The sequence below is a fragment of the Neovison vison genome, chromosome 7, assembly GCF_020171115.1.
Source record: "Neovison vison isolate M4711 chromosome 7, ASM_NN_V1, whole genome shotgun sequence".
Classification (NCBI taxonomy): domain Eukaryota; kingdom Metazoa; phylum Chordata; class Mammalia; order Carnivora; family Mustelidae; genus Neogale; species Neogale vison.
The window spans coordinates 54,958,264-54,983,555 of NC_058097.1; the positions used below are offsets into that span (position 1 = coordinate 54,958,264).

Here is a 25,292-nt window from a genome sequence, read left to right on the forward strand (position 1 = left end):
GTCCCGTATGCAGGGTCGAAGCTTTGGAGTCCTCTGCCCTTGCTCCGTTTTCTACACCCTGGACTCACACTCCACTCGCCGCCCTCACCCGTGCAGTAACACCGAAGACTACGGTCCCCCACAGCTCCGCTCCTCGCAGCCGCGCGCCGCCACACGCACCAGCGCCTGCGCACTCGGAGTACAGGCGCCCGAAGCTCGGGCTCCCTGCCAGAAGGACTGCATTTCCCAGAAGCCACCGGGATCCCATTCCCCCTCCAGCCCTGGGTCCTTTTCCGGTGTCCGAGCAGCTGTGGTCCCTACGTGGTGAGTAGGACCTATCCGTAGTTAAAAAATCAGCGGAGGCATCCACAGTTTCTGACCAGAGCCGGACGGGGATCCTTGGAGGGGGTGAGAGGCTCTCCAGGGGAGGACAGTCTGGGAACTGACAGGGCGTGTGGAGCCCCGAGTCTCAGGCTTGTGTATGCGTGAGCAGCAGAGATTTGTGTGCCTATGAGAAGCGTGTGTGATTCTGTGTATGTGTGTGACACCGGGACAGCGTGTCTCCATGGCGGCGTCTGCGCTTGTAGGTCAGATACTTGATTGTGCTTATTTAACTTCGTGGCTTATGGGTGAGCGGCTGTGTGGCCGTGTGGGTTGTCATTGGAACTCCTGGCTCTAGGCTCCGCGGATCCTCCACTCCGTCCCCTCACAGCCCCTTGGGGCCTGTCGCGGATAAAAGAGAGAAGTCAGATGCTGAGCCTTAGAATGGAAGAACGGAGAAGCATAGCAAGATGACACAGACTTGATCTTGAGATATGTTGAAGCTGCTGTCGGCCCCAAGGCAGGCTTCTGGGAAGACCTGATGAGGTCCCAGGAGTAGGATTCCCTCCTGGAAGGTTCCCCCTTGGAAGCTCCTAAAGGTCAGCTACATGTTTCATAACCACAGAATTTCCAGAACTTTGGCCCCAAGAACCTACTGTGAATTAGGGACCGATTTCTCCCTGGACATCAGTGACCCTGACCTCTACATACTGGGAAGGACAACACTATTCCAGTATCCTCTCTACTCCTCTTCTGGTTGAGAGGGTGGTCCTGGAGGATGTTTTCTAAGTTGCTGTGCTATCCAAGAAAATCCTGATGTTTCATGATTGCCTTCTCTTTTCCCAGTGCTGCCTGTGTCTTAAAAAAAAATATTGGATACAGAGAGAAAAAAAGAATTTTTGTTACACATCTAAAAGTTAAAGTTCAGGTGAGTTTGTGTTTCCTCGTTATTCATTAAATACACTTGAAGATATGGGACCCTTTCTTTTCCTTCTGCTAAAATGTCCTGCCTAATAGTGACGTATTTGTGAATTGTGTGTGAGGCCATGCGGATGGATCACCCTTCTCAGGCCCCTTTTCTCCTTAATTTATTTAACCTGTTGCCTACTGTTAGCTATTGTGTTTCTAATTTTTGGCTACTAACTAAATTATTCTATAACGAACATCATTATGCATAGATCTTTATGTCCTTTTGCAGTCATTCCCTAAGGATAAATTTCTAGTTTTGAAATTTAAAACAGATACCAGATATTTACAATATATCAATATGCTTGACTTCACCTGCATACAGTGACAAAAAGACATAGTTGCTCTCCTCAGATGACTTTTTATCCCCGAAAGAAGTGAAATCAGAATAGGAATAAGTAAGATAGAAGATATGAGATGTCACTAGAGAAATCTGGGTGACCTGCTTTGGGAGTACATAGGAAGAGACATCACTCTGTGTCTAGCAGCCCTGCCAGAATATGATGACATTGTGAAAGCTTCCTTGGATGACCATATCACACTTTGTTTATTCATTCTCATGATGATGGGTTGTTCCCTGTGTTTGTCTATTATGAATAAACCTTCTATGAACACTCTTGTACAAGTTTTTTTTGTGGGCATGTATGTTCATGTTTTCCCTGGATATATACTTAGGGGTGGAAATGGTTGACTTAATTTGTGCTCCACCCCAAGATATAGTTACTTCTCAACCTGGCCATCCCTTGTTATTGTTAATCATTTTAATTTTAGTCATTCTGATGTGTGTGTAGTAGTATTTCATTGTGATTCTAATTTATATTTTTCTGATAAATAGTTATATAAGCATCTTTTCATATGATACTGCCCATTTGATATACCCTTATGAAGTGTCTATTCAAATCTTTTATCCATTTTTAGTCTTTTTTTGTCATTTTCATATTGATTTGTAGGAATTTTATGTATATTTTGAATACAAGTCCTTTGTGAGTGTTTATAAATATATTTGTATGCCTCTGTATGTGTGTGTCTGAGTCTGTGTGTGTAAAGAGAGAAAGAGACAAAGAATATCTTTCATTAGCCTATTGCTTCTTACTTTTTAACGATATAATGAAGAGAAGTTCTTAATTTTAATGGAGCTATTTACCAATCTTTTTCTTTTGCAGTATTGCATATTCTGTTTAAAACATCTTTTCCTGGGGAAGGAGGGATCGCTCTTCCTTATGGTAGAATTCCAGTTATTAAAGGTAGAAGGACAAAGGAACACAGAAAGTGACCATTTAGGCAAACACTACAGTAATAGTTCTTTCAGATGCAATTGACTGATAGATGCTAAAATTAGTGGGTGAAAATCTGATGAAAAAAGGATTTTCAGGGGCACCTGGGTGGCTCGGTGGGTTAAGCCGCTGCCTTCGGCTCAGGTCATGATCTCAGGGTCCTGGGATCGAGTCCTGCATCGGGCTCTCTGCTCAGCGGGGAGCCTGCTTCCCTCTCTCTCTCTCTGCCTGCCTCTCCATCTACTTGTGATTTCTTTCTGTCAAATAAATAAATAAAATCTTAAAAAAAAGGATTTTCATAGTGTTATAATATTTCCCACTATCAAGACACTTATTAACTACAAAGGGAAAGGTAGTAAGTTTACAGTAGAGAAACCCCGCAGAAAGAAGTGGAATCAACCCATCACGGTTAACAACACCAGTAGGAAGACATTGCTGCCATGAGCCCTGTGTTTTGATGCAAAGGCAAGGACACAACACCACTGTGGTACTGCCAAAAATGTGAAACCAAATCCCAATTACAAAAATATTAGAAAATCCAAGTGGGAGGATAATTGACAAAATAAATGATGGTACTCCTCCAAAATAAAAAGGCATGAAGATGGGTCTGGAGGACAGACTTTATAGTGACCATCTGATTGCTGCCTGCTGGTGTGTCTGTGCCACTGTATAACCCCCAACCCTGGAGTGTAAGGAGAACCTGTTACTTGCTTTTAAGCAATAGAAAATGGCAAAGATGAGGGGGATGTCACTTCCGTGATAAGGCTATTTTATATAGTAAAAGAAATGGTATGTCACTGTTGTGGTTCTGCTTTGTCATGTAAGACCACGTTATAGCAGACTAGAGCTAGAGACTATCTTTGTGGGCTTGATGAAGTAAGTGGCAATGCTGGAGAAGCCCATGTTGCCAGAAACTGCAGGTGGCATCCAGGACCTGAGGGTGCCCACCAGTGGACAGCCACCAAAAAGGGTCCCTGGTACCATTGCTGCAAAGAAATGAATTCTTCCAGCAATCTGAATGAACTCTGAAGTGCATTCTTCCCCAGCTGAACCTCTGAATGAAAACACAGCCCAGCCTACACCTTGTTTACAGTTTATGAGATCAGCCTAAGGAGAGCAGCCAGCTAAACTGTGTGCAGACTGTGGGTCCACAGAAATTGTGAGATGATAAATATGTGTTGTTTTAAGCCAAATTTGTGGTAGTTCGTTAGGGCAGCAGTTGAAAATATTACCATAAGAAGACTGTGGAGTTTGGAAGAGATTAAGGAGAAATAACAGCTAAATGAAATGTGGGATCATGTATAGAATCCTGGAAAAGAAGAGGATATTAGTGTGAAAAACTGGTGATATTTGAATAAGATCTGCCATCCATAGTATTGTACCAGTGTTAATTTCCTGGTTTTGATCTTTGTCCTATGTAAGAGCTAACATTACGGCGAGGGGTAAAAAGAACTCTCTGCACTCTTCTTGAAACTTTTCTCTAAGTCTAAAATAAGTGAAAATAAAAATTAAACCCAGTGGGGCGCCTGGGTGGCTCAGTGGGTTAAAGCCTCTGCCTTCGGCTCAGGTCATGATCTCAGGATCCTGGGATCGAGCCCCGCATCAGGCTCACTGCTCAGCAGGGAGCCTTCTTCTTCCCTCTCTCTCTGCCTGCCTCTCTGCCTACTTGTGATCTCTCTCTATCAAATAAATAAATAAAATATTTTAAAAAAATTAAACCCAAAAAAGGAAAATTGTGCACATGCATGATCATGAAGATATTTTTCTGTTTCTTCTTCCAAGTTTATTGTTTCAGTTTTCAAATTTAGGTATGTGATCCATCTTGGATTTTTATCTGTGTATGTAGTGGGATCAGAGTCAAGATCAGTTTTTGCACACAGAAACCCAATTGCTCAGATACCTTTTGTTGAAAAAGACTGACTATACTTTCTGCTATAAATTTGCAGTCAGATTTTTTTTGTGTGTGAAAACTGTGGCTATATATGTGCAAATCTCTTTCTTTTTTTTAAAGATTTTATTCATTTGTCAGAGAGAGAGAGGGACAGAGAGCGAGCACAGGCAGGCAGAGTGGCAGGCAGAGGCAGAGGGAGAAGCAGGCTCCCTGCCAAGCGAGGAGCCCGATGTGGGACTCTATCCCAGGATGCTGGGATCAGGACCTGAGCTGAAGGCAGCTGCTTAACCAACTGAGACACCCAGGCGTCTCTGCAAGTCTCTTTCTATGCTCTCTATTCTATTGGTCTATTTGTCAGTCATGTGTCAGTATCACTGTTTTTAAGTACAGTAGCTTTATATCATGTCTTGATATCTAATGTGATTTTAACAACTTTGTTCTTCAGAATTGCCCTGACTCTTCTAGGTTCTTTGCATTTCCATATAATTATAGAACAAGTTAATTCTAATTTTCTAAAAAAAAAATACCCCCAAAACACCCCACTGATAATGTTTGAGATGCATCAAATCAATAGATCAATTTAGAGAGAAATTGATAGTTAAAACAGTCTTCCAATTCATGAACATAGACTATGTTTCCATTTATTTAATTCTTCTTTAGTCAGTGTTTTTTTTTTTAAAGATTTTTTATTTATTTATTTGACAGAGAGAGAGATCACAAGTAGGCAGAGAGGCAGTCAGAGAGAGAGGGGGGAAGCAGGCTCCCCGCTGAGCAGAGAGCCCGATGCGGGGCTCGATCCCAGAACACTGAGATCATGACCTGAGCTGAAGGCAGCGGCCTAATCCACTGAGCCACCCAGGCGCCCCTTTAGTCAGTGTTTTGATGTTTTTAGTCTAAAAGTCTTGTGCCTCTTTTGTTAGATTTATTCCAAAGTGTTATACTTTTTTAGATTTTTTAAAAAACTGTTAGGATTTTAAAATTTCATTTTCCAGTAACTTTGCTTTGATACAGATATTTGTCTGATACTTTTACCTTTTATTCAACAATCTTGCTAATAAATTCATTTATTCTAATAGTTTGTAGAACTGAAATTTTTTTCAATGTACAAAATCATGTAATCTGCAAATAAAGTTAGTTTTACTTCCTTTTTTACAACCTTCATACCTTTCATTTCATTTTTTTTCTTTATGGTAGTAGATAGGTCTTACAGTATAAAATTTAGTAGAAGAGGTAAGAATGGACAACCTTGCCTTGTTCCTGAACTCAGAAGGAAATGATCCACATTTCACCTCTCATATAATTATAGATGTGGTTTTATTCTATAGATCCCCTTTATCAAATTAAGGAAGCTTCTTTCTTTTCCTAGTTTGCTGAGAATTTTTGTCATGAACTGTGGTTGAATATTATCAGAGTTTCTGCATCTAATGAAATCAATGAATGGCTTTCTCTTTTTTAATTTAAGATTGGAGAGTTATGTTGATTGATTTTTTGAAAATTAAATGACCTTTATATTTCTAGACTAAATTTCTCTTTCTATAACACCTGCAATATTTGGTTTAATATCCTTGCTTATATTTGGTTTAATATGCTTACATCTGTGTTCATGAGAGATGCACTGTATTTTTCTTTTCCTGTAATTAATGTCCCTGTCAGGTTTTGATACCACGGTATGCCTCATGACATGGTCCACTTTTTTTCTGTTTTCTAGAAGATACTGAGTTTAACTTGTATTTTTAATTCTTTAAATGTTTGGAAGAATTTGCCACTGAAGCCTTTGGGCGTGATACTTTGTGAGGAGTTTCTTAATAAAGATTTCATTTCTTTTGTAAATATAACAATATTCAGATTTTCCATTTCTCATATCAGTTTAGTAGAATTGCGTTTTCAAGGAATTTAAAACTATCATCTATGTTTTTCAAGCTTATTGTCATAAAGTTGTGAGATTCTGTTACCAATTTAATGTCTATAATATATGTAGTGATATCTCCTTTCATATTCTTGATATTGGCATTTATTTTCTTGACTAGTATAGCTAGAGATATATCAATTTTATCTCTTCAATGAAATAGTTTTTGGCTTTATTGATTTTTCTTTTTGTATATCTGGGGCTTTTATGTCACTGGTTTCTTTTAGTATGCGCTACTTTCCATAGGCTAAATTTGCTTTTCTTTTTCTAGCATCCAAAGGTAGATCACTGATTTTTAACCTTACTACTTTAATAATACATACATTTATGTTTGGATGAAGTAGGTCAAAGAATATTTAAAAGAAAGAAGAAAATAAGAAGATGATTACTACACTCATGCTATCTACTGGGAGAAAATAAATTCCAAATTTATTTAGCATTGACATATTTTAACTAATTTACTTATTTTTATTTATTTTTTTCATTATGTTAAGTTAGCCAAAAGATAATACATCATAAGTTTTTGTTGTATTGTTCAGTGACTGGGTGATGGGTATTGACATAATTTGACAAAGGATTTCTATCATAAATTCACTACTAGTTTATTTGCTATGTCAGTATAACACCTAACAACTATGATGGAGATTGAACAATGAATGGCGTTTATCTGCAGCACTTACAAAAAGAAAAAAATATTTAAAGCTAAAAATGTCTTTGTAAGCATCAGTTTGATTGCATCGCAGAAGATTTATTGTGTCATACTTTCATGATCATTCAATTCACAATATTTTCTGGTTTCCATATTATGATTTGGTTTTTGACCTATACTTGTGTAGAAGTGAACTTTTTATATTTGGAAACATTTCAGAAATACCTGTTTTTAAGTTCTAAGTTAATTCTGAGGGCTTCAGAATATATGCATTTTATATTAATCATCTGAAATTTATAGGTGCTTGTTTTACAGCCCAGAACATTCTGATAAATATATTGTGAGCATTTGAAAACAATGTATAATCTGTAGTTTGGGAGTATAATGTTCAATTAGGTCAATTTGATTAATCCTATTAAACTTCTATGGCCCTGGTGATTTTTTTTTCTCTTCCTGTTATTGGTTACCAGATGGAAGGTATTAAACTCTCAAAATCCAGTTATAACTTTGTCTGTCCTTTAATTCTGTTGACTTTTGCTTTCTATATTTTAAATCTATGTTATTAGATACATAAGAAGTGTAGGATGACCATTATATTCTTCTTGAATTGTATGACATGTCTCTATTACTTTTAATACATCTTGCATTAAAGCCTATTGTATCTGTTATTAATATACTCACACTAGCATTTTTATTGTTACTGTCTAATATATTTGTCTTTGTGTTTAAAGTATGTTTCTTATAAGCAGCATAATTGATTCTGTTTTTCTTTTGAATTTAATCTGACAATCTTAGATTTTAACTGCAATGTTTAGTACATCTACATTTTACTACAATTACTGATACAGTTGGTTTAAATCTGTCATCTTGCAATATATTCTGTTTGTCCTTTCTTTATTTTCTTTATTTCTCTTTTCCTGTATCCTTTTGTATTAATCAGGTGTTTTATTATTTCATTTTATCTCTTCTATTAGGTTTTTCTGTTGTACATTTTTGTGTAATTCTTTTAGTAGTTAACTGAGCTATTATAGAATGCATTTTAAGACCGTCTCCCTGATATTTTACTACATATCAAATAATGTAAAACGTCTTAATAGTTTAACTCCATTTATGCTGGTATTGTCATTTCTTCTTCCTGTATTACAAGCCACACAAGCATTGTTGTTTTTGTTGCTTTAACCAGCATTTGTTTAGTCACGTTAGTCATATATTTTCTATATCATATCTATATCATAGCTTTTTGCACATCCATGCTTTCACCTGCAATTATTTGCCTTTAGCCTGACTGGTGTCCTTTAATATTTCTTGTATTGTAGATCTGTTAGTAAAAAATTCTCTAAGCTTTTGTTAGAAAATATCTTTCATTCACTTTCATTTATGAAAGATATTTTCTCCAGGTATAAAATTCACAGTTGTCATTTTTTTCTCTCAGTACTTTGAAGATATAATTCCATTCTTCAGGCCACTACAATTTCTATTGAGAAATGAACTCTTTTTCTTTTTAAAAAAATATTATTTATTTGAGAGATGGTGAAAGAGAGCATGAGAGGGAAGAGGGTCAGAGGGAGAAGCAGACTCCCTGTGAAGCAGGGAGCCCCATGCAGGACTAGACTCCAGGACTCTGGGATCACAACCCAAGCCAAAGGCAGTTGCTGAACCAACTGAGCCACCCAGGAGCCCAAACTCTTTTTCTTATTGTTGTTTTCTTTTTTTTTTAAGATTTTTTTTTTTATTTGACAGAGAGAGATCACAAGTAGACGGAGAGGCAGGCAGAGAGAGAGAGAGGGAAGCAGGCTCCCTGCTGAGCAGAGAGCCCGATGCGGGACTCGATCCCAGGACCCTGAGATCATGACCTGAGCCGAAGGCAGCGGCTTAACCCACTGAGCCACCCAGGCGCCCCTTATTGTTGTTTTCTTATAACTGATATCCTTTTTTTTAAACTACATACTATTATGATGTATTTGTAAACTTTGTTTTTCAACAGTTTGGTGATGCTGTGCCTAGGTATGGATTTCCTTCTTTTATCTGGTTAGGTTTGATGAGTTTTTTATTTTATGTATCAAAACATTTCATGAGATTTGTGATGTTTTTGCCCATTATTTCTTCAAATAAATTTTCTGTCCTATTTTTTAGGTGTTCATTTTCATCATTTGACTGTCTCTTATATTTCTTTTGTTCTTTCCTTTTTTTCTCTCTTTGTAAGATTATCGTTAATTTGACTTTACATTGACCACCCAGTGCATTCTTTTTTTTTTTTTTAAAGATTTTGTTTATTTATCAGAGAGAGAGGGGGAGAGAGCGAGCACAGGCAGACAGAATGGCAGGCAGGGGCAGAGGGAGAAGCAGGCTCCCTGCTGAGCAAGGAGCCTGATGTGGGACTCGATCCCAGGACGCTGGGATCATGACCTGAGCCGAAGGCAGCTGCTTAACCAACTGAGCCACCCAGGAGTCCCTGCATTCTTTTTTTTAAAATATTTTATTTATTTATTTGACAGAGAGAGATCACAAGTAGGCAGAGAGGCAGGCGGGGGGGGGAGGCAGGCTTCCTGCTGAGAGGAGAGCCCGATGCGGGGTTTCAATCCTAGGACCCTGGGATCATGACCTGAGCCAAAGTCAGAGACTTTAACCCACTGAGCCACCCAGGCACCCCTACGCAATGCATTCTTAACTTTTGGTATTATATTTTTATAATTATAAAGTGTTCGTATGAATCTTTAAGATTCTAAATATCTATTGATATGCTTCATTTTGCATTCTGACTGAGCCGGCCAGGTGCCCCCCACTTTTTCTAAGTAATCTCTGTACCCAACATGAGGCTTTAACTAACAACCCTGAGATCATTAGTTGCATGTTCTATCAACTGAACCTATTTTGGGGTGCCTGGGTGGCTCAGTGGGTTAAAGCTTCTGCCTTCAGCTCAGGTCATGGTCCCAGAGTCCTGGGATTGAGCCCCACATCGGGCTCTCTGCTCAGTGGGGAGCCTGCTTCCCCTTCTCTCTCTGCCTGCCTGTCTGCCTACTGTGATCTGTCAAATAAATAAATAAAATCTTAAAAAAAAAAAGGAACCCATTTTGCCCATGTTTTCCTCTATTTTTTTTAGCATCATAATCATAATGTTTTCAAGTCCTTGTCTACTAGTTCTACTATGTAGGTCATCCCTGGGTCTATTTCTACTGATACGTTTTCTCTTGATTATCAGTAAACTCCTCTTTCCTGTTTCTTTGCATGTTTAGTAATTGTTATTGTATGGTGGCCTTGTGGATAATATACAAATTCTGGATAATGTTATCTTTCTCTAATGAGTTTACTTCAGGGTTTTTCAAACTTCGTGTTGTTGATATTTTTGGCCAGATGATTCATTGTTGTAGGGGGCTTTCCTGTGCATTATGAGATGTTTAGCAGCATTGCTGGTTCTCTATCTAATAGAAACAATGTCACCTCTATGCACATTTTGACAACCAAATATGTCTTCAGACATTGCTGAATGTTCCCCTATTGAGAACCAATGGTCTGTACAATCATCTTCAGAGTCTACTTCATTTTCCGTTGTATGAGTGCGCTATCATTTATTTAATCAGCCACTCATCTCAGTGCCTTTAGACTTAGTACCTTTAGATTTCTCTCTTTTTTTAAAAAAATTAACTAGTATCTATCATATTTCTTTCTATATCTCTAGGTGCATTTTCTGGCTATTTCCTTTGGATGTAGATTCAGATATGACCTTTCATGGTTAAATTCTTATGCAGAATTATGCTTACAGGGGTGCCTGGGTGGCTCAGTGGGTTAAAGCCTCTGCCTTCGGCTCAGATCATGATCCCAGGGTCCTGGGATCGAGCCCCGCTTCGGGCTCTCTGCTCGGCAGGGAGCCTGCTTCCCCCCACCCCCGTCTGCCTCTCTGCCTACTTGTGATCTCTCTCTGTCAAATAAATAAATAAAATATTTAAAAAAAAGAATTATGTTTACATGTCACAACTGCTCTAAGTTTTCACAAGTCTACAGGACACCATAACAATGCTCCTTTCCCTATAACCTTACTCTGTGTGGTGCATGATCAACCTTTAAAGTCTGAAAATTGAATACCTATAAGTGATAGTACCTTGTTGCTTAAAAACATCTCTTCAGTAAATCTTTTGTTAGGTAATATCTTAATTATCTGTTCTAAGGTTTCACACAAGAGAACAAAAAATCTAGGTTTAAAAGGCAATAGTTGGAAAAATAAGTTGGCCTTATATAACTATAGGAATGTGATTCAAAACACATCACTTCTACTTATTGTTTGTGATACAAGGAAATTTCTTTAATTCTTTGAACTTTCATTTTTTCATCTGTTGAATTGAGATAATAACTACATTATGGAATTAAATGTCAATATGTATAGACTACCCATCACATAGAAGGTTGCAAAAATCTATGTGTTAAGCATGAGTTCACTTCTCTCTAGTGGGTACTGGTGGGTTGGTTGCTGGAGGCACAGGCAATGACTCATGCCAGCAAAGTAGATCCTGATAGGGAAATCCAGGTTGGTTATCGCAGAGGATCTCGAGAGTCATAGTTCTGGCTTAAGGGAAAGGCTTCAGATGGGAAGGCATTTTTACAGTGGTCAAGATTTCCACGTTCATCTCTACTGCTTTCTTTTACCTGGTGCAAAAGATTTCATGTCCAGGTCCATCCCAAATACATGAAGGTTGTTGAAGTTTGTGTTGTGTGGCTGCTCTTTACTGTAGAAGATAGGCCTGGATGAGAAGCTACTTGGTATCACTGAACAACCTAGGCTGGGTTCAGTTGGCCTGATAAGTATGAGAAATTAGGCAGTGTGGGTGTCTGGATCTAGCTTTGGTGCAAGAATGTCTCTGTTCTTTATCCACTCTTGTGTGCTTTGTATCTGTAGGTACAAGGAAGGGCTTGACTTTGTCTGAACTTCTCATATCCCCTGACATGTGTTCATGTGTTTGGGAGGGTGGAGAGTGGGCAAGGACAATGGAAAGCAGGAGGAGAAAAGAGGAAAGAAGAGGGGCACCTGGGCGGCTCAGTGAGTTAAGCCTCTGTCTTTGGATCAGGTCATGATCTCAGGGTCCTGGGATCGAGCCCTGAGTTGGGCTCTCTTCTCAGCAGGGAGCCTGTTTCCCCCTCTCTCTCTCCCTGCCTCTCTGTGTACTTGTGATCTCTCTCTCAAGTAAATAAATAAAATATTTAAAAAAAGAGGAAAAAAGAAAGGCTATATTACCTTAAATAATTTTTGGAGTTCTAAGATAAAACAGATCTCAAGGCCTCTTTTTCTTCTCCCAGCTCTAGCTTCTCTGCAATTAGATTCTCTAATAGAGGAAACCTGAGGAAGATCAGCAGTTTGAAAACCATGGTGCAGGTAAGTGGATGCCTGTCTCCCTCCTGAAATACTATGATGTTTAACTCAGGTAAAACTTTCATTCTTTATCCCCATACCTCCTACCTAGGAAGGCTGTATCTCTGACTCTATTTCATGGTTTCTCCCCTTAGAGAGGATGGTGTCCTCCTCTGCTCCCTTTTTTCTGATTTTCAATTATTCATTTTCTATATGTTCAGTCTTTTCTCAAGAGCACTGTTGGAGCAGTGCAAGAGTGAAGTACCTTGAAGGAAATATTTGAGCTTCCCTTGTCAGGTTTGTGGTTTTATGATATAGAAATAATGGTCCTGGGGCACCTGTGTGGCTCAGTTGGTTAAGCATCCAACTCTTGATTTCAGCTCAGGTCATGATCTCAAGATCATGACATCAAGCCCCCTGTTGAGCTCCATGCCCAGCATGGATTCTCTCTTTCTCTCCCTCTACTTCTGCTTCCCCCAGGAAAAATAAAATAAAATAAGGCCCTATTTGACCACAGGAGAGAAAACTTTCTCCTCAGTTTTCCAGGAAGATAAGGGATAATTGGGTTATGAATGGTCTCAGACTCGGGTGTGAGATGAGAACTCAGCTTTGAAAAGCTTTTAGGTTTGGGTAGAAATGGTATTGGTGCCGCTGACACAGACAGACAGACAGATAGACATCAGGGCCCCGGCTACGGAAATCACTGAGAATTTTGTATTGAAAGAGAAATTGCTGGCCTTGAGTAAATCAGTGTTGTTCTGATCATCCTACATTAGTGTGTTCTAACTAGGAACAGGAGTTCAGTAAGGGATTGCAGAAAGGAAGATAATCTAGAACTACAAGTGGTAGATGATAATGAACAGTGAGGAAGAGGTTAGTATTTGTGTCCAACCTAAATATCATAATAGTATAATACTTAAAAATTTAATATTATTTTAATATTAATTATCTTAATACTTTAAGGAAGATTAAATCTAATGTCTGTAAGAAGGAATAAATGAGAACATTAACTTGCGAGAATAAAGGAAGTGCTTATGAGGCATTATCTGACCTATATTATCTTGATAAAATTTCTTAATTTTACACAAACTCCATTTCCTAAGATAGAAACTTTATCAACTTTTTGAAGTGTAATTGACATATAATTAAGTGTATGTATCTTGTCTTTTTTTTGTAGCTCAATTCTTTCAATACACATGGTTATTTTGATGTACACCGTATTTTTTTATTTCTTTTCTGTGTAACAATATTCATTGTTTTTGCACCACACCCAGTGCTCCATGCAATACGTGCCCTCCCTAATGCCCACCACTTTGTTCCCCCAACCTCCCACCCCCCACCCCTTCAAGACCCTCATGTTGTTTTTCAGAGTCCATAGTCTCTCATGGTTCACCTCCCCTTCCGATTTCCCCCAACTCCCTTCTCCTCTCTATCTCCCCATGTTCTCCATGTTATTTGTTATGCTCCACAAATAAGTGAAACCATATGGTAATTGACTCTCTCTGCTTGACTTATTTCACTCAGCATAATCTCTTTCAGTCCCGTCCATGTTGCTACAAAAGTTGGGTATTCATCCTTTCTGATGGAGGCACAATACTCCATAGTGTATATGGACCACATCTTCCTTATCCATTTGTCCGTTGAAGGGCATCTTGGTTCTTTCCACAGTTTGGTGACCGTGGCCTTTGCTGCTGCTGCTGTATCTTGTCTTTTTAAAGCAGATTTGTTGAAATATAATCGACGATAAATTGCTTATATTTAAAGTGTAGAATTTAATAAATTTTGACTTAGATATATCTGTGAAACTATTACCATAGCCAAGATAATGAACATCTCCATCATTCCAAAATTTTTCTTATGCCCCTTTGTAATTGCCCCTTCTTACCTGCCCCCAAACTTGTCCTTCATGCCTAGGCAACTGCTCTTCTGCTTTCTGCCACTATAGGTTGATTTGCATGTTCTAGAATTTTATATAAATGGAATCACACTTCATGTGTTTTTTTAATCTTATTTCATTCAGCATATTTATTTTGAGATTCATACATATTGCTGCATATATTAGTAGTGCATTCCATTTAAGTGCTGATTAGTATTCTATTTGTTATTCTAATTTTAATACTAAATTTAGTATTCTCAGTATATACAAAAATTTGCATATCCACTCCTCTGTTCATGGATGTTTGAGTTCTTTCCACTTTTTGATATTACAAGTAAAACTGTTTCATGCACAAATCTTTGTGTGGACATGTGCCTTCATTTCTCTTAGGTAAACACTAGGAGTGGAGTGGCTGGGGAATAAGAAATCAATAAACTATTTTTCAAAGTGATTTACTGCTTTACATTTCCACCATCAATGTGTGAGAGTTCCATTTTTTCCCACATCTCCAGCAGTGCTTAAAATGGTCAGCCTATTAAATTTTAGCCATTCTAAGAATTGTGTAGTAATACTGTCTCCTAGCAGTAAGCCATGGCAATCATAGGGCTCACTTCATTTGTTACTTGTCTCTCAGGGGATCACTGCCCAATATTTTCTGTCTCAAAAACCATTGTTTTCTACAATTTGTCCATGTTCTTTGTTATTTCACATGAGAGGTTAAATCTGATCCATGTTACTCCATCTTAACTCTAAGAGATTTTATAATTCATTTTGGAGAAAAATGAACAATTCTTTTTATATATTCCTTGAAGAGGAAAAACATGGGAATTTGTATTTACTAGTAGTATGTGATTCATGTACATGGAAGGTAATGTTCTTATATATACTGTTTCATTTAATTGGAGAAATCTCTTTACTTTATTCATTTTCATACATTTAGATATTTCAGTTTTCCTTTATTTTTAAATAAATTTTGTGCACTCCAACAGGATCCTTCAAGACTGTGTTGACACTCTATTTTAGAAGCTAATGTATTTATTCTCATCTAATCGTGTCATGATCTTCTAACTTCAGCTTGTTTTTCTACATTGTCCCCTTGCTGCAATTTAGTCATTCCATCTCGAACATTTTTTTCTTTACTGTTACGAACAATAATACATGGTTTGTCTTTTCAGGTGCCATTGACATTCAGTGATGTTGCCATAGACTTCTCTCAGGAGGAGTGGGAATGCCTAAATTCTGATCAGAGGGATTTGTACAGAGATGTGATGTTGGAGAATTATACTAACTTGGTCTCACTGGGTAAGGACATCTACCTGAAGTCATATAGACTCTGCTATCTGGAATAGCTGCTTTCTCCACTGTGTATTTTATGCTCTTTGCCGAGAAACCAGATAAATTTCTCCATATTCATATTCTCCATATTCCCAAAGGCCTAGTTGGACCTTTGTTAGATGGAAATGGACATCTCCATTCAGCACCTGAATCTTTTCTTTCATTTACCTTCCTTCTTCCCTCTACCCCATTCTGAAATTCCTTCTTTTTCTAAAATAAAGGTTTAAATTCTAGGACTTTTTCTGCATAACCAACAGCAAAGAAAACAGATTTCATATTATGTGTATGTTCAGAATATGTACAAATATTATTTTAATTGCTGGTCCATCTACATGAAAACAGGTAACACAGGGTCCTGGTTTTCTCTTTGCTACAAACGAACCTTGGTAAATTTTACAGTGTAGAATGAATCAAGAACATTATCTTTTTAATATTATTTTTATACTTATAGCAGTGGAAATGTTGGCTTGCAGTGATTTTTGGATTTCTACCAAGAAGTGAACATCTTCCTTCAGTTTTAGGAAAATACTTGACTATTCTTTCATCTCTTCTGGACTCCCATTTATACCTATGTTAGATCTTTCAAGTGTTTCTTACAGTTCTATCATGTGTATATCTCCTTTTATCTCTCTTCTGTTGACTTCTATTTCAGCTCACTTATGCTGTATTCTGTTATGATGAGTCTGCTCTTAAAGATGGGTTTTTCATATCATATGTTGTCTTTTTCAGTTCTAGAAATTCAGTTTGTCTTAAAGCATCTAATTATCTTTTACAATTCTTCATTGTTTATTTACTTTCTTTTCATTACTGTTTATTCATCTGTGGGTATGCTTATATTTTATATTTCTTCTTTTCTCTGGTTATTCGTCATATGGTAATTCCTCTTCAAGTTACTAGTAATTGTAATTCTATGCTGGATATTGTGTACAATAGAACTGAATGAAGACACTTGGGTGGCCCAGTCAGTTGGGCGTCTGACTCTTGGTTTCAGCTCAGGTCATGATCTCATGATTATGGGATCAAGCCCCACTTAGTCTCCTTGCCCATCCCCCCCCATTCTTCTTCCTGCTTTTTCTCCTTCTCTCTCTCTCTATCTCTCAAATAAATAAATAAATAACTTTAAAAAAAAAAAGAACTGAATGGTTTCCAGATGATGGTATCATCCACCAGAGTATTTACATTTTCCTCTATTAATCAGTAGAGAGGCAGGCTGATCACTATAATATAATTAGGGATTGAGCTGGGTCAGTGCTGGTTTTCAGTTTTGGTCATTCTCAGCTACTATACATATACATATACATATATATATATATATATTTATAATTCCATATATATATGGAATTTTGCCTTTACTGCTAGCTGCACTCAGAATCAGTAAGTTTCTGTAGGGGAAAAGTGGTAGATCATCAGGGCCAATTCACCACTTTGTCATGGCTCTTATTATTTATCTCTTTTGATTCCAAGCTTCCTCTCCCAATGGGTCTTTTGATTCCAGAGGAAATGTTGAAAATTAATAAGCGGATCATCTATTTGATATAACAGGAAAAGAAGAACACAACAGATTTAAAGAAAGTAAATAATAAAGGCAAGAACAGAAATTAATGAAATAAAAAGCCAAACATACAAAAGAGAAAGTCACAGCTATAAATTTCATTATCTCAAAGAAAGAATACAAGTGATGCAATTCTGTCAACATGAATCAAGAAAAAAAAATTTATGTAAGGAGGGGCGCCTGGGTGGCTCAGTGGGTTAAGCCGCTGCCTTCCGCTCGGGTCGTGGTCCCAGGGTCCTGGAATCGAGTCCCGCATTGGGCTCTCTGCTGAGCGGAGAGCCTGCTTTCCTCTCTCTCTCTCTGCCTGCCTCTCTGCCTACTTGTGATCTCTGTCTGTCAAATAAATAAATAAAATCTTTAAAACAAATTTATGTAAGGAAAAAATTCACCACATTACAAAAACCATGAAGCCTTGAAAATATATTTTGAGAAACGTTTTGCCAAAAAAAAAACTTTGAGAAATCAAATGAAATAAATTATTAAAAAATTTTAATCTACAAAAACTCCACTAAAACAAAACAAAACAGCACACCTGCATGACTCAGTTGGTTAAGCATCTATCTGCTTTCAGCGCAGGTCATAATCCCAGGGTCCTGGGATCGAGCCCCACCTCAGGCTTCCTGCTCAGCGGGGAAGTCGGCCTCTCCCTCTCCAATTAATTCTCCCACCACTCATGCTCTCTCTCACTCCCTGTTTCAAATAAATATTTTTAAAATAAAAACATGAAATATATTTATAATAGCTCTTTCAGTATCCTTATCTACTAATTATATTATCTGTATCATTCCTTGGTGTGTTTCTTTTGATTAATTTTCTCCTAGTAAAGGTCATACTTTCTAGCTATTTTGCATGCCTGATAATTTTTTATTAGATGCCAGACATTGTGCAGTTTACTGGGTTGGGATGCTGGATTCCTAAAATTCTTTTAATATCCTAGGGCTTTGTTCTTGGATGTAGCTATTTAATTTGGAATCTGTCAATACTTTCATGAGTTGCCTTAAAGCTTTGTTAGTGTGGGTCCAGAATACATTTCAGTCTAGTGCTAACTTGACCCCACCACTGAGGCAATATGCTTCTAGGGACTATGTTTGATGCCTCGTGTCTTATGGGACCTTTCCACTCTGGTTGGTGGAAACAAGAACTATCCCCTGCCCTTTGTGACTTCCAGGGGATGTTCTGCCTACTCCTATCAAGTAGTACATTCTTCGTTTTCATTAGTTTCCTCACACAGATGTCTAGATTCACATTCAGCCAAGTATCAAGGGGTTTCCTCTACAGATCTCTAGAGATCTCTCTGTGCATCTCCCTCCTTTCTAGTACTCCGCCTTGCAAATTCTGCACTTCGTTCTTTCCCTTAATTCTCTACTCTGTCTTCTCAACTCAGGGATACAGTTGCAGTATTTTAGTTTCCCCTCCATGTGCTTTGCTCTGGAAATTCTCTTTAAACAGTCAACTGTGGTACTTGCAGGACACACTTCATTTGTTTCCCTTCCCTTGGGAAATTTCTATCCTGCACTATTTTCCAATATTTGAAAGATGTTTCATACATTTTTAAAATTTTCTAGTTATTTAAGGTAGGAGGGCAAATTTGATCCCTCTTAATGTTGCATGACCAAAAGCACAAATTATTAACTCTGTCTTTGAAAGCTTCTTTGCACTTTAGTACAAGAGGTCTTAGAATCACTTTGTATCTTCCCTGCCCTGGACTAGGAATTAGCTATTTCTCCAAAGCACCCTCATTAACATCAGTGGGAAATAGTTTGGAGAGACCTGGACAACTGGAAAGCTAATTGTAAACCACTTTTTGTGGGATAAATATACAATTTTTAAAATTATTCTGTGGAAATTGGTATATTTAGATTTCCCATCTCTTCTGGAATCTGTTTCTGTTATTGTCTTACTTTTACTTTGAAATAATTTTAGATTCACAAAAGAGTTACAAAGGTGGTACAAAGAGTTCCAGTATATCATTCCCATAATGATAACATCTTACATAACTGTGGTACATTTGTGAAAACTATCAAATTAACATTTTACAATACTATAAACTGAATATTTTATTTAGATTTCACCAGTGTTTGCACTAATGTCTTTTTTTCTGTTTCAGGATCCAATCCAGGATACCACATTACTTTTAGTCATCCTGTGTCCTTTGTTTCCTCCAAATGTGACAGTCTCTGTTTTTCCTTCTCTTTTTTGACCTTGATACTTTTGAAGATACTGTTTGGTCAGGTATTTAGTAGAGTGCCTCCAAATTTTGGTGTGTTTGGCATTTTCTTATTATTAAACTCAGATCATGGATTTGGGGGAAGAATACCAGAGAAGTACCCTTCTCATTGTATATCAGGGGCACATGATATCAACGTGATTCATCAAGGGGGTGCTAACCTTAAAAACTTGTGTAAAGTGGTATCTGCTGGTTTTCTTCATTGAGAAGTTATTTTTTTTCTTTTAATATTTTATTTATTAGAAACAAGTTTGTAAATTTAACAGGGTTTGGTTTTTAGAAACTATATCTTCAAAAAATTCATCATTTCATGTACATCTCAAATTTATTTGCATAGCTGTCTTGAATGGGTTTCTTAAACATTCTCTGTTTCCTTATTGATAACTGTTTCCCTACTGTCATTGTGTTTAGACTTTCCTCCTATCTTTTGTTCCTTGAGTAGGTAGTCTACCAGTTTGTTGGCACATGTTAATTGTACAATTTTATTTAAAATTTGTTTTTATTATATTACTTTCCGTTTTCTGTTTTCCTTCAGCAGACTTTATCATTCATTTTCTAAGTTTTTTCTTTTCTTAATTTTGGATTTAATATTCATTCATTTTTATTCTTTAATTTTTCATTAGATATAAGCCTTTTAGTCTATGAGTTTTCAGTAGTACAGTTAAAGGCCATAGATTCTGATGTATTATTTTTTTATTATCATTGTTTTAAAGAAGTTCTGTGGTTTCAGTTTGTATTTATCATTCACTAATAGTAGTTTTTGAGTTTTATTTATCAATAGAAAGTGTTTGGCTTTTGGGTATTGCTTCCCATTTTTCATTATTTCAGAGAATATTGTTTGCTTTACTTCAACTTTTTGAACATATTGTACTTCATTCATAGAAGAATCCCACTTGCCTTCAACTCATACTTGACCCAGTTAGCACATTAGAGTTCTTCAGACTGCTTCACTATCCAGATAGCCAAATTTTATCCTCTATTCAACATTTCTTTTGTGGCAGCATCCCAGGTACTTGGGTTTCCCCAAAGGCTGTTCCCATAGCACTTACTTTATTTTTTCCCAACATCCTCCAGTTTAATTTAATAGCTTTTCATAAGCCTTCTAAAATTATGTTAACTATTGCAATTCCTGAAATAAGTTTCTGTGAAATTCAAGAATAATTGGCCTTGGCTATAAAGGAATGGAAGGGAGAATTTGGGAAAGTCATTAGAGAAACAAAACAGTGAGCATCAGTAGGATGGATGAATAATATTAAAACTCTGCTGATGAAGGTAATATACCATCTGATTATCTTGATTGAGATAAAGCAGAAAAACAATCATGACTAAGCACAGGGAAGATGGAACAATGGTGGTAGAGACATGCATATCAATATAAGGTAATAAGCAATTGGAGAATGATCAAGTGTTACCTATTTCCATTTATATATATATATATTTAAAGATTTTATTTATTTATTTATTTGACAGAGAGAGATCACAAGTAGACAGAGAGGCAGGCAGAGAGAGAGGTAGAGGGAAGCAGGCTCCCTACTAAGCAAAGAGCCCGATGCGGGACTCGATCTCAGGACCCTGAGATCATGATCTGAGCCGAAGGCAGCAGCTTAACCCACTGAGCCACCCAGGCGCCCCATTTATATATATTTTTAAAGATTTTATTTATTTGTCAGAGAGAGAGAGGGAGCGAGAGCGAGCACAGGCAGACAGAGTGGCAGGCAGAGACAGAAGGAGAAGCAGGCTCCCTGCCAAGCGAGGAGACCGATGTGGGACTCAATCCCAGGACGCTGGGATCATGACCTGAGCTGAAGGCAGCTGCTTAACCAACTGAGCCACCCAGGCGTCCCTCCATTTATATTTTTGATTGAGCTGGTTTGGAAGTCCATATTTCTCAACTTTAAGGTAAATGATAGAAGAAAACATTTTTTACCATAATATGGTATGAGAGATTAGTTAGGGAGAGATTATTGATAACTGTCACATAATTTTCAGAAACTAAATGGATATTTTACTCAGCTGCCTTCCCCAGTAGCCTTAATTTTTGTTTTTATTTACCTTTACTTTCATCCAAGTTAATTTTTAAAATTCAGCATTTTATCTTATAATTAATATTTACCTTGTGGTAAAGACTTGTTTTGCAGTAGTAGAAGAAGAAAATACATAGTAAAATAAATGAGAAAATAAATATGTAATAGAGAAACGCATTTTTTTATTAAAGATTTTATTTGTCATAGAGAGAGAAGCAAGAGCAAGCACAGGCAGGCAGAGGCAGAGGCAGAGGGAGAAGCAGGCTCCCCGCCAAGCAAGGAGCCTGATGTGGGACTCGATCCCAGGACGCTGGGATCATGACCTGAGCCGAAGGCAGCCGCTTAACCAACTGAGCCACCCAGGTGTCCCGAGAAACGCATTTTGAAGGCAAAAATTAACTGTTGGAATATAGAATAAAGGATATGAATTTACTTAGAGTTAGCAGAGGCAGCCTTTCTGAAGAAGTGATTTCTAATCTGCAGCACCCAAAGATAGTAATTTAAAGGCACTAGGTAAAAGGCTTTCTGAAAGGTGGAGCACCTGTGAGAAGCCCCAGGAAATGGGAAAGGTTATGGTATGTATTAGTAGCTAAAGAGATTCATTGGAATAGTATATAGGGAACAAAAGATGCCAAGCGATCAAGATGAGTTTGTGTAAAAAGATAGATCCTTTTTGTTCATGATTACATGTTTAGGGTTCTATTCTAACATAAAGACAAACCATTGAAAAAATTACATAGAGCCATCTGATAGATAATATTAGAAATATAGATGACCAGAACCTACTCCTCTAGATTCTGATTCACTCAGTCTCAGCAGATATCTAGAAGGTAGTGTATATAAGAAACTCCCTCTACAGTTTTAGTCCACATTAAATATGAGTACTACTGACTTTTTCTCTTTGCCTGTTCGCAAACTTCATAGTTCTCAATATGAACTTTCATAATTTTCTGAGTCCTTCTTGCCTTTTAAAAATTTCATGATGGGGTGCCTGGGTGGCTCAGTGGGTTAAAGTCTCTCCCTTCGTTCGGCTCAGGTCATGATCCCAGGGTCCTGGGATCGAGTCCTGCATCGGGCTCTCTGCTCAGCAGGGAGCCTACTTCTCCATCTCTTTCTCCCTGCCTCTCTGCCTACTTGTGATCTCTGTCAAATAAATAAATAAAATCTTTAAAAAAAATTTCATGACAGGAGGGGCACCTGGGTGGCTCAGTGGGTTAAAGCCTCTCCCTTTGCCTCAGGTTATGATCCCAGGGGTCCTGGGATTGAGCCCCACATCAGGCTCTCTGCTCTGCAGGGAGCTTGCTTCCTCCTCTCTCTCTCTGTGCCTGCCTCTCTGCCTACTTGTGATCTCTGTGCCAAATAAATAAATAAAATCTTTTTTAAAAATTAAAGAATAAAAAAAATTCCTGACAGTATTTTAGGATTTTATGACCCTTTTACTTCTAGTGAATATACTTCTCAATTTGTCACTATTTTTACTCTAGGATGCTCCTCCTCATCCCCAGTACAGTAAAATAGCATTTGTCTATTTTGTTTTCTTTCAGACTTTGATTTTACAACTGAGACCAACAAGTTATCTTCAGAAAAAAGCAGTTATCAAGTAAATTCATATCATCGGGAGACAATGAAAAGAAGTAAAACCTTCAACCTTATGAGGTTTACTTTGAGAAATGACCCACAGTGCAGAATTGAATTTGGGAGAGAACAGGGGCCTAACATGGAAGGTTTTAGTCAAATGACATTTATAAAACATATATCTCTTCCTCTACACCAGAGAATTCACACTAAAGAGAAATCCTATGAATGTAAGGAATGTAGGAGGGACTTTAGAAAATATTCACACCTTACTGAACATTTCAGAGACCATAATGGTGTGAGACCCTATGAATGTAAGGAATGTGGAAAAGCCTTTATAGTTCTCCAGCATTTTGTTAGACATAAAAAAATTCACACTGATTTGAAACCTTATGAATGTAATGGATGTGAGAAAGCCTTTAGGTTTTATTCACAGCTTATTCAACATCAGATCATTCATACTAGTGTAAAACCCTATGAATGTAAGCAATGTGGGAAGTCTTTTAGACGTTATTCTCACCTTACTGAACATCAAAAAATACATACTGGTGTGAAACCCTACGAATGTAAGGAATGTGGAGAAACTTTTAGATTGTACCGACATATGTGCCTACATCAGAAAATTCATCATGGTGTGAAACCCTATATATGCAAGGAATGTGGGAAGGCCTTTGGTCATCGTTCAAGTCTTTATCAACATAAGAAAATCCATTCTGGTGAGAAACCATATAAATGTAAACAATGTGGAAAGGCCTTTGTTCGCAGCTATCTACTTATTGAACATCAGAGAAGTCATACTGGTGAGAAGCCTCATGAATGTAAGGAATGTGGGAAGGCCTTTAGTAGGGGCTCAAGCCTTCTTAAACATAAGAGAATTCATAGCAGTGAGAAACTCTATGACTGTAAGGACTGCGGGAAGGCCTTCTGTAGAGGCTCTCAACTTACACAACATCAAAGAATTCATACTGGTGAGAAGCCACATGAATGCAAAGAATGTGGGAAGACATTTAAGCTTCATTCATACCTTATTCAACATCAGATCATTCATACTGATTTAAAACCATATGAATGTAAACAATGTGGGAAAGCCTTCAGTCGTATTGGAGACCTTAAAACACATCAGTCAATTCATGCAGGGGAGAAACCCTTTGAATGTAAGGAATGTGGAAAAACCTTTAGACTTAATTCTCAACTGATTTATCATCAGACAATTCATACAGGTTTGAAACCTTATATATGTAAGGAATGTAAGAAGGCTTTTCGTTCTATCTCAGGTCTTTCTCAACATAAGAGAATTCATATTGGTGAAAAACCCTATGAATGTAAAGAATGTGGTAAGGCCTTTAATCGCAGTGATCGACTTACTCAACATCAGAGAATTCATACTGGTGTGAAACCACACAAATGTAAGGAATGTGGAAAGACCTTTACTCGTTACTATCAACTTACTCAACATCAAAGATTTCATAGTGGTGAGAAACTCCTGATGTAATGAGAGTCAGAAAGCATTTAACTTTGGCACCTTTACCGTTACCACTATTATATCACCTAGTGATGTTATGGTAAAGATTAAATTACTTAACATAAAATTTAAATGCTTAGGGGTCATCTGGCACATGGTATTTGCTTACTAAGTATTGTGGCTTTTTAAATGATAATCACTATTATTACTATACATAAATTCATGTGGAAGAAAGACCTTATAAGCATATTTTTTAAATGTATCAGGGCTCATCCATATTTTCTTCAGATAATTAATTCTGGACAAAAATCCCATTTTTTTTCAAAGATCAAGGCCCTGAGGATGAATAATAATAAGAAACCCTGTGCCTTTAGAATATTGAGAGTTCATCTGTTGAAAAATTGGAGTAGTTTGAAGAAACTTTCTTACAGTAAATTCTGCAATACAGATAATATACATTCCACATGCCCTACAATTGAAATAAATTAAAAACTAACAATCTGGTAGCTAAAGACTAGGTTGAGTTTTTTGAGTGAGTTTTTGAAAGTTTTCAAATTTACATAAAAAGTACAACAGTGTTAGTTACAATGAAGTTTGTTTGCCCTCCACCTAGATTCAGCATATCTGGTATTTCTCTCTCGTAAATATGAATATGTATATATACAGATGCATATATATATATATATATATATATATATATATAAAATTCTTATTACATGTTGAATATATTTTCTATATATCATTTTGCTGTATTTTTCAGTGACTGTTTTAGATATCACTTCACCTCTAAAAAGTCAACATACGACTCTTAGAATTAAGGATAATCTTCTAGATGACCATTAAACTACGGTTACCTAAAAAAACACTAATAATAACCCTCTATTGTTCTATAATATTCAGCCTATTTACAAATTTCT

At 37.2% G+C, this 25,292-nt stretch overlaps 1 protein-coding gene across 4 annotated transcripts; it reads left to right on the top strand.

Annotated features, from left to right (window-relative positions):
• The first annotated feature begins 279 nt into the window (after positions 1–279).
• ZNF404 (zinc finger protein 404) lies at positions 280–25,043 on the top strand. 4 transcript variants are annotated; one of them, XM_044257198.1, is made up of 6 exons: positions 287–303; positions 659–899; positions 1,147–1,228; positions 12,273–12,348; positions 15,376–15,502; positions 22,883–25,043. In XM_044257198.1, exons 4-6 carry the CDS (start codon positions 12,340–12,342, stop codon positions 24,403–24,405), a joined length of 1,659 nt encoding a protein of 552 aa, XP_044113133.1. In that variant the 5' UTR covers positions 287–303; positions 659–899; positions 1,147–1,228; positions 12,273–12,339; the 3' UTR covers positions 24,406–25,043. The 4 variants fall into 4 exon arrangements, with proteins under 4 accessions (XP_044113132.1, XP_044113133.1, XP_044113131.1 ...); XM_044257197.1 differs by lacking the exon at positions 659–899 and having other exon boundaries at positions 280–303; XM_044257196.1 differs by having other exon boundaries at positions 302–899.
• Positions 25,044–25,292: the final 249 nt, after the last annotated feature.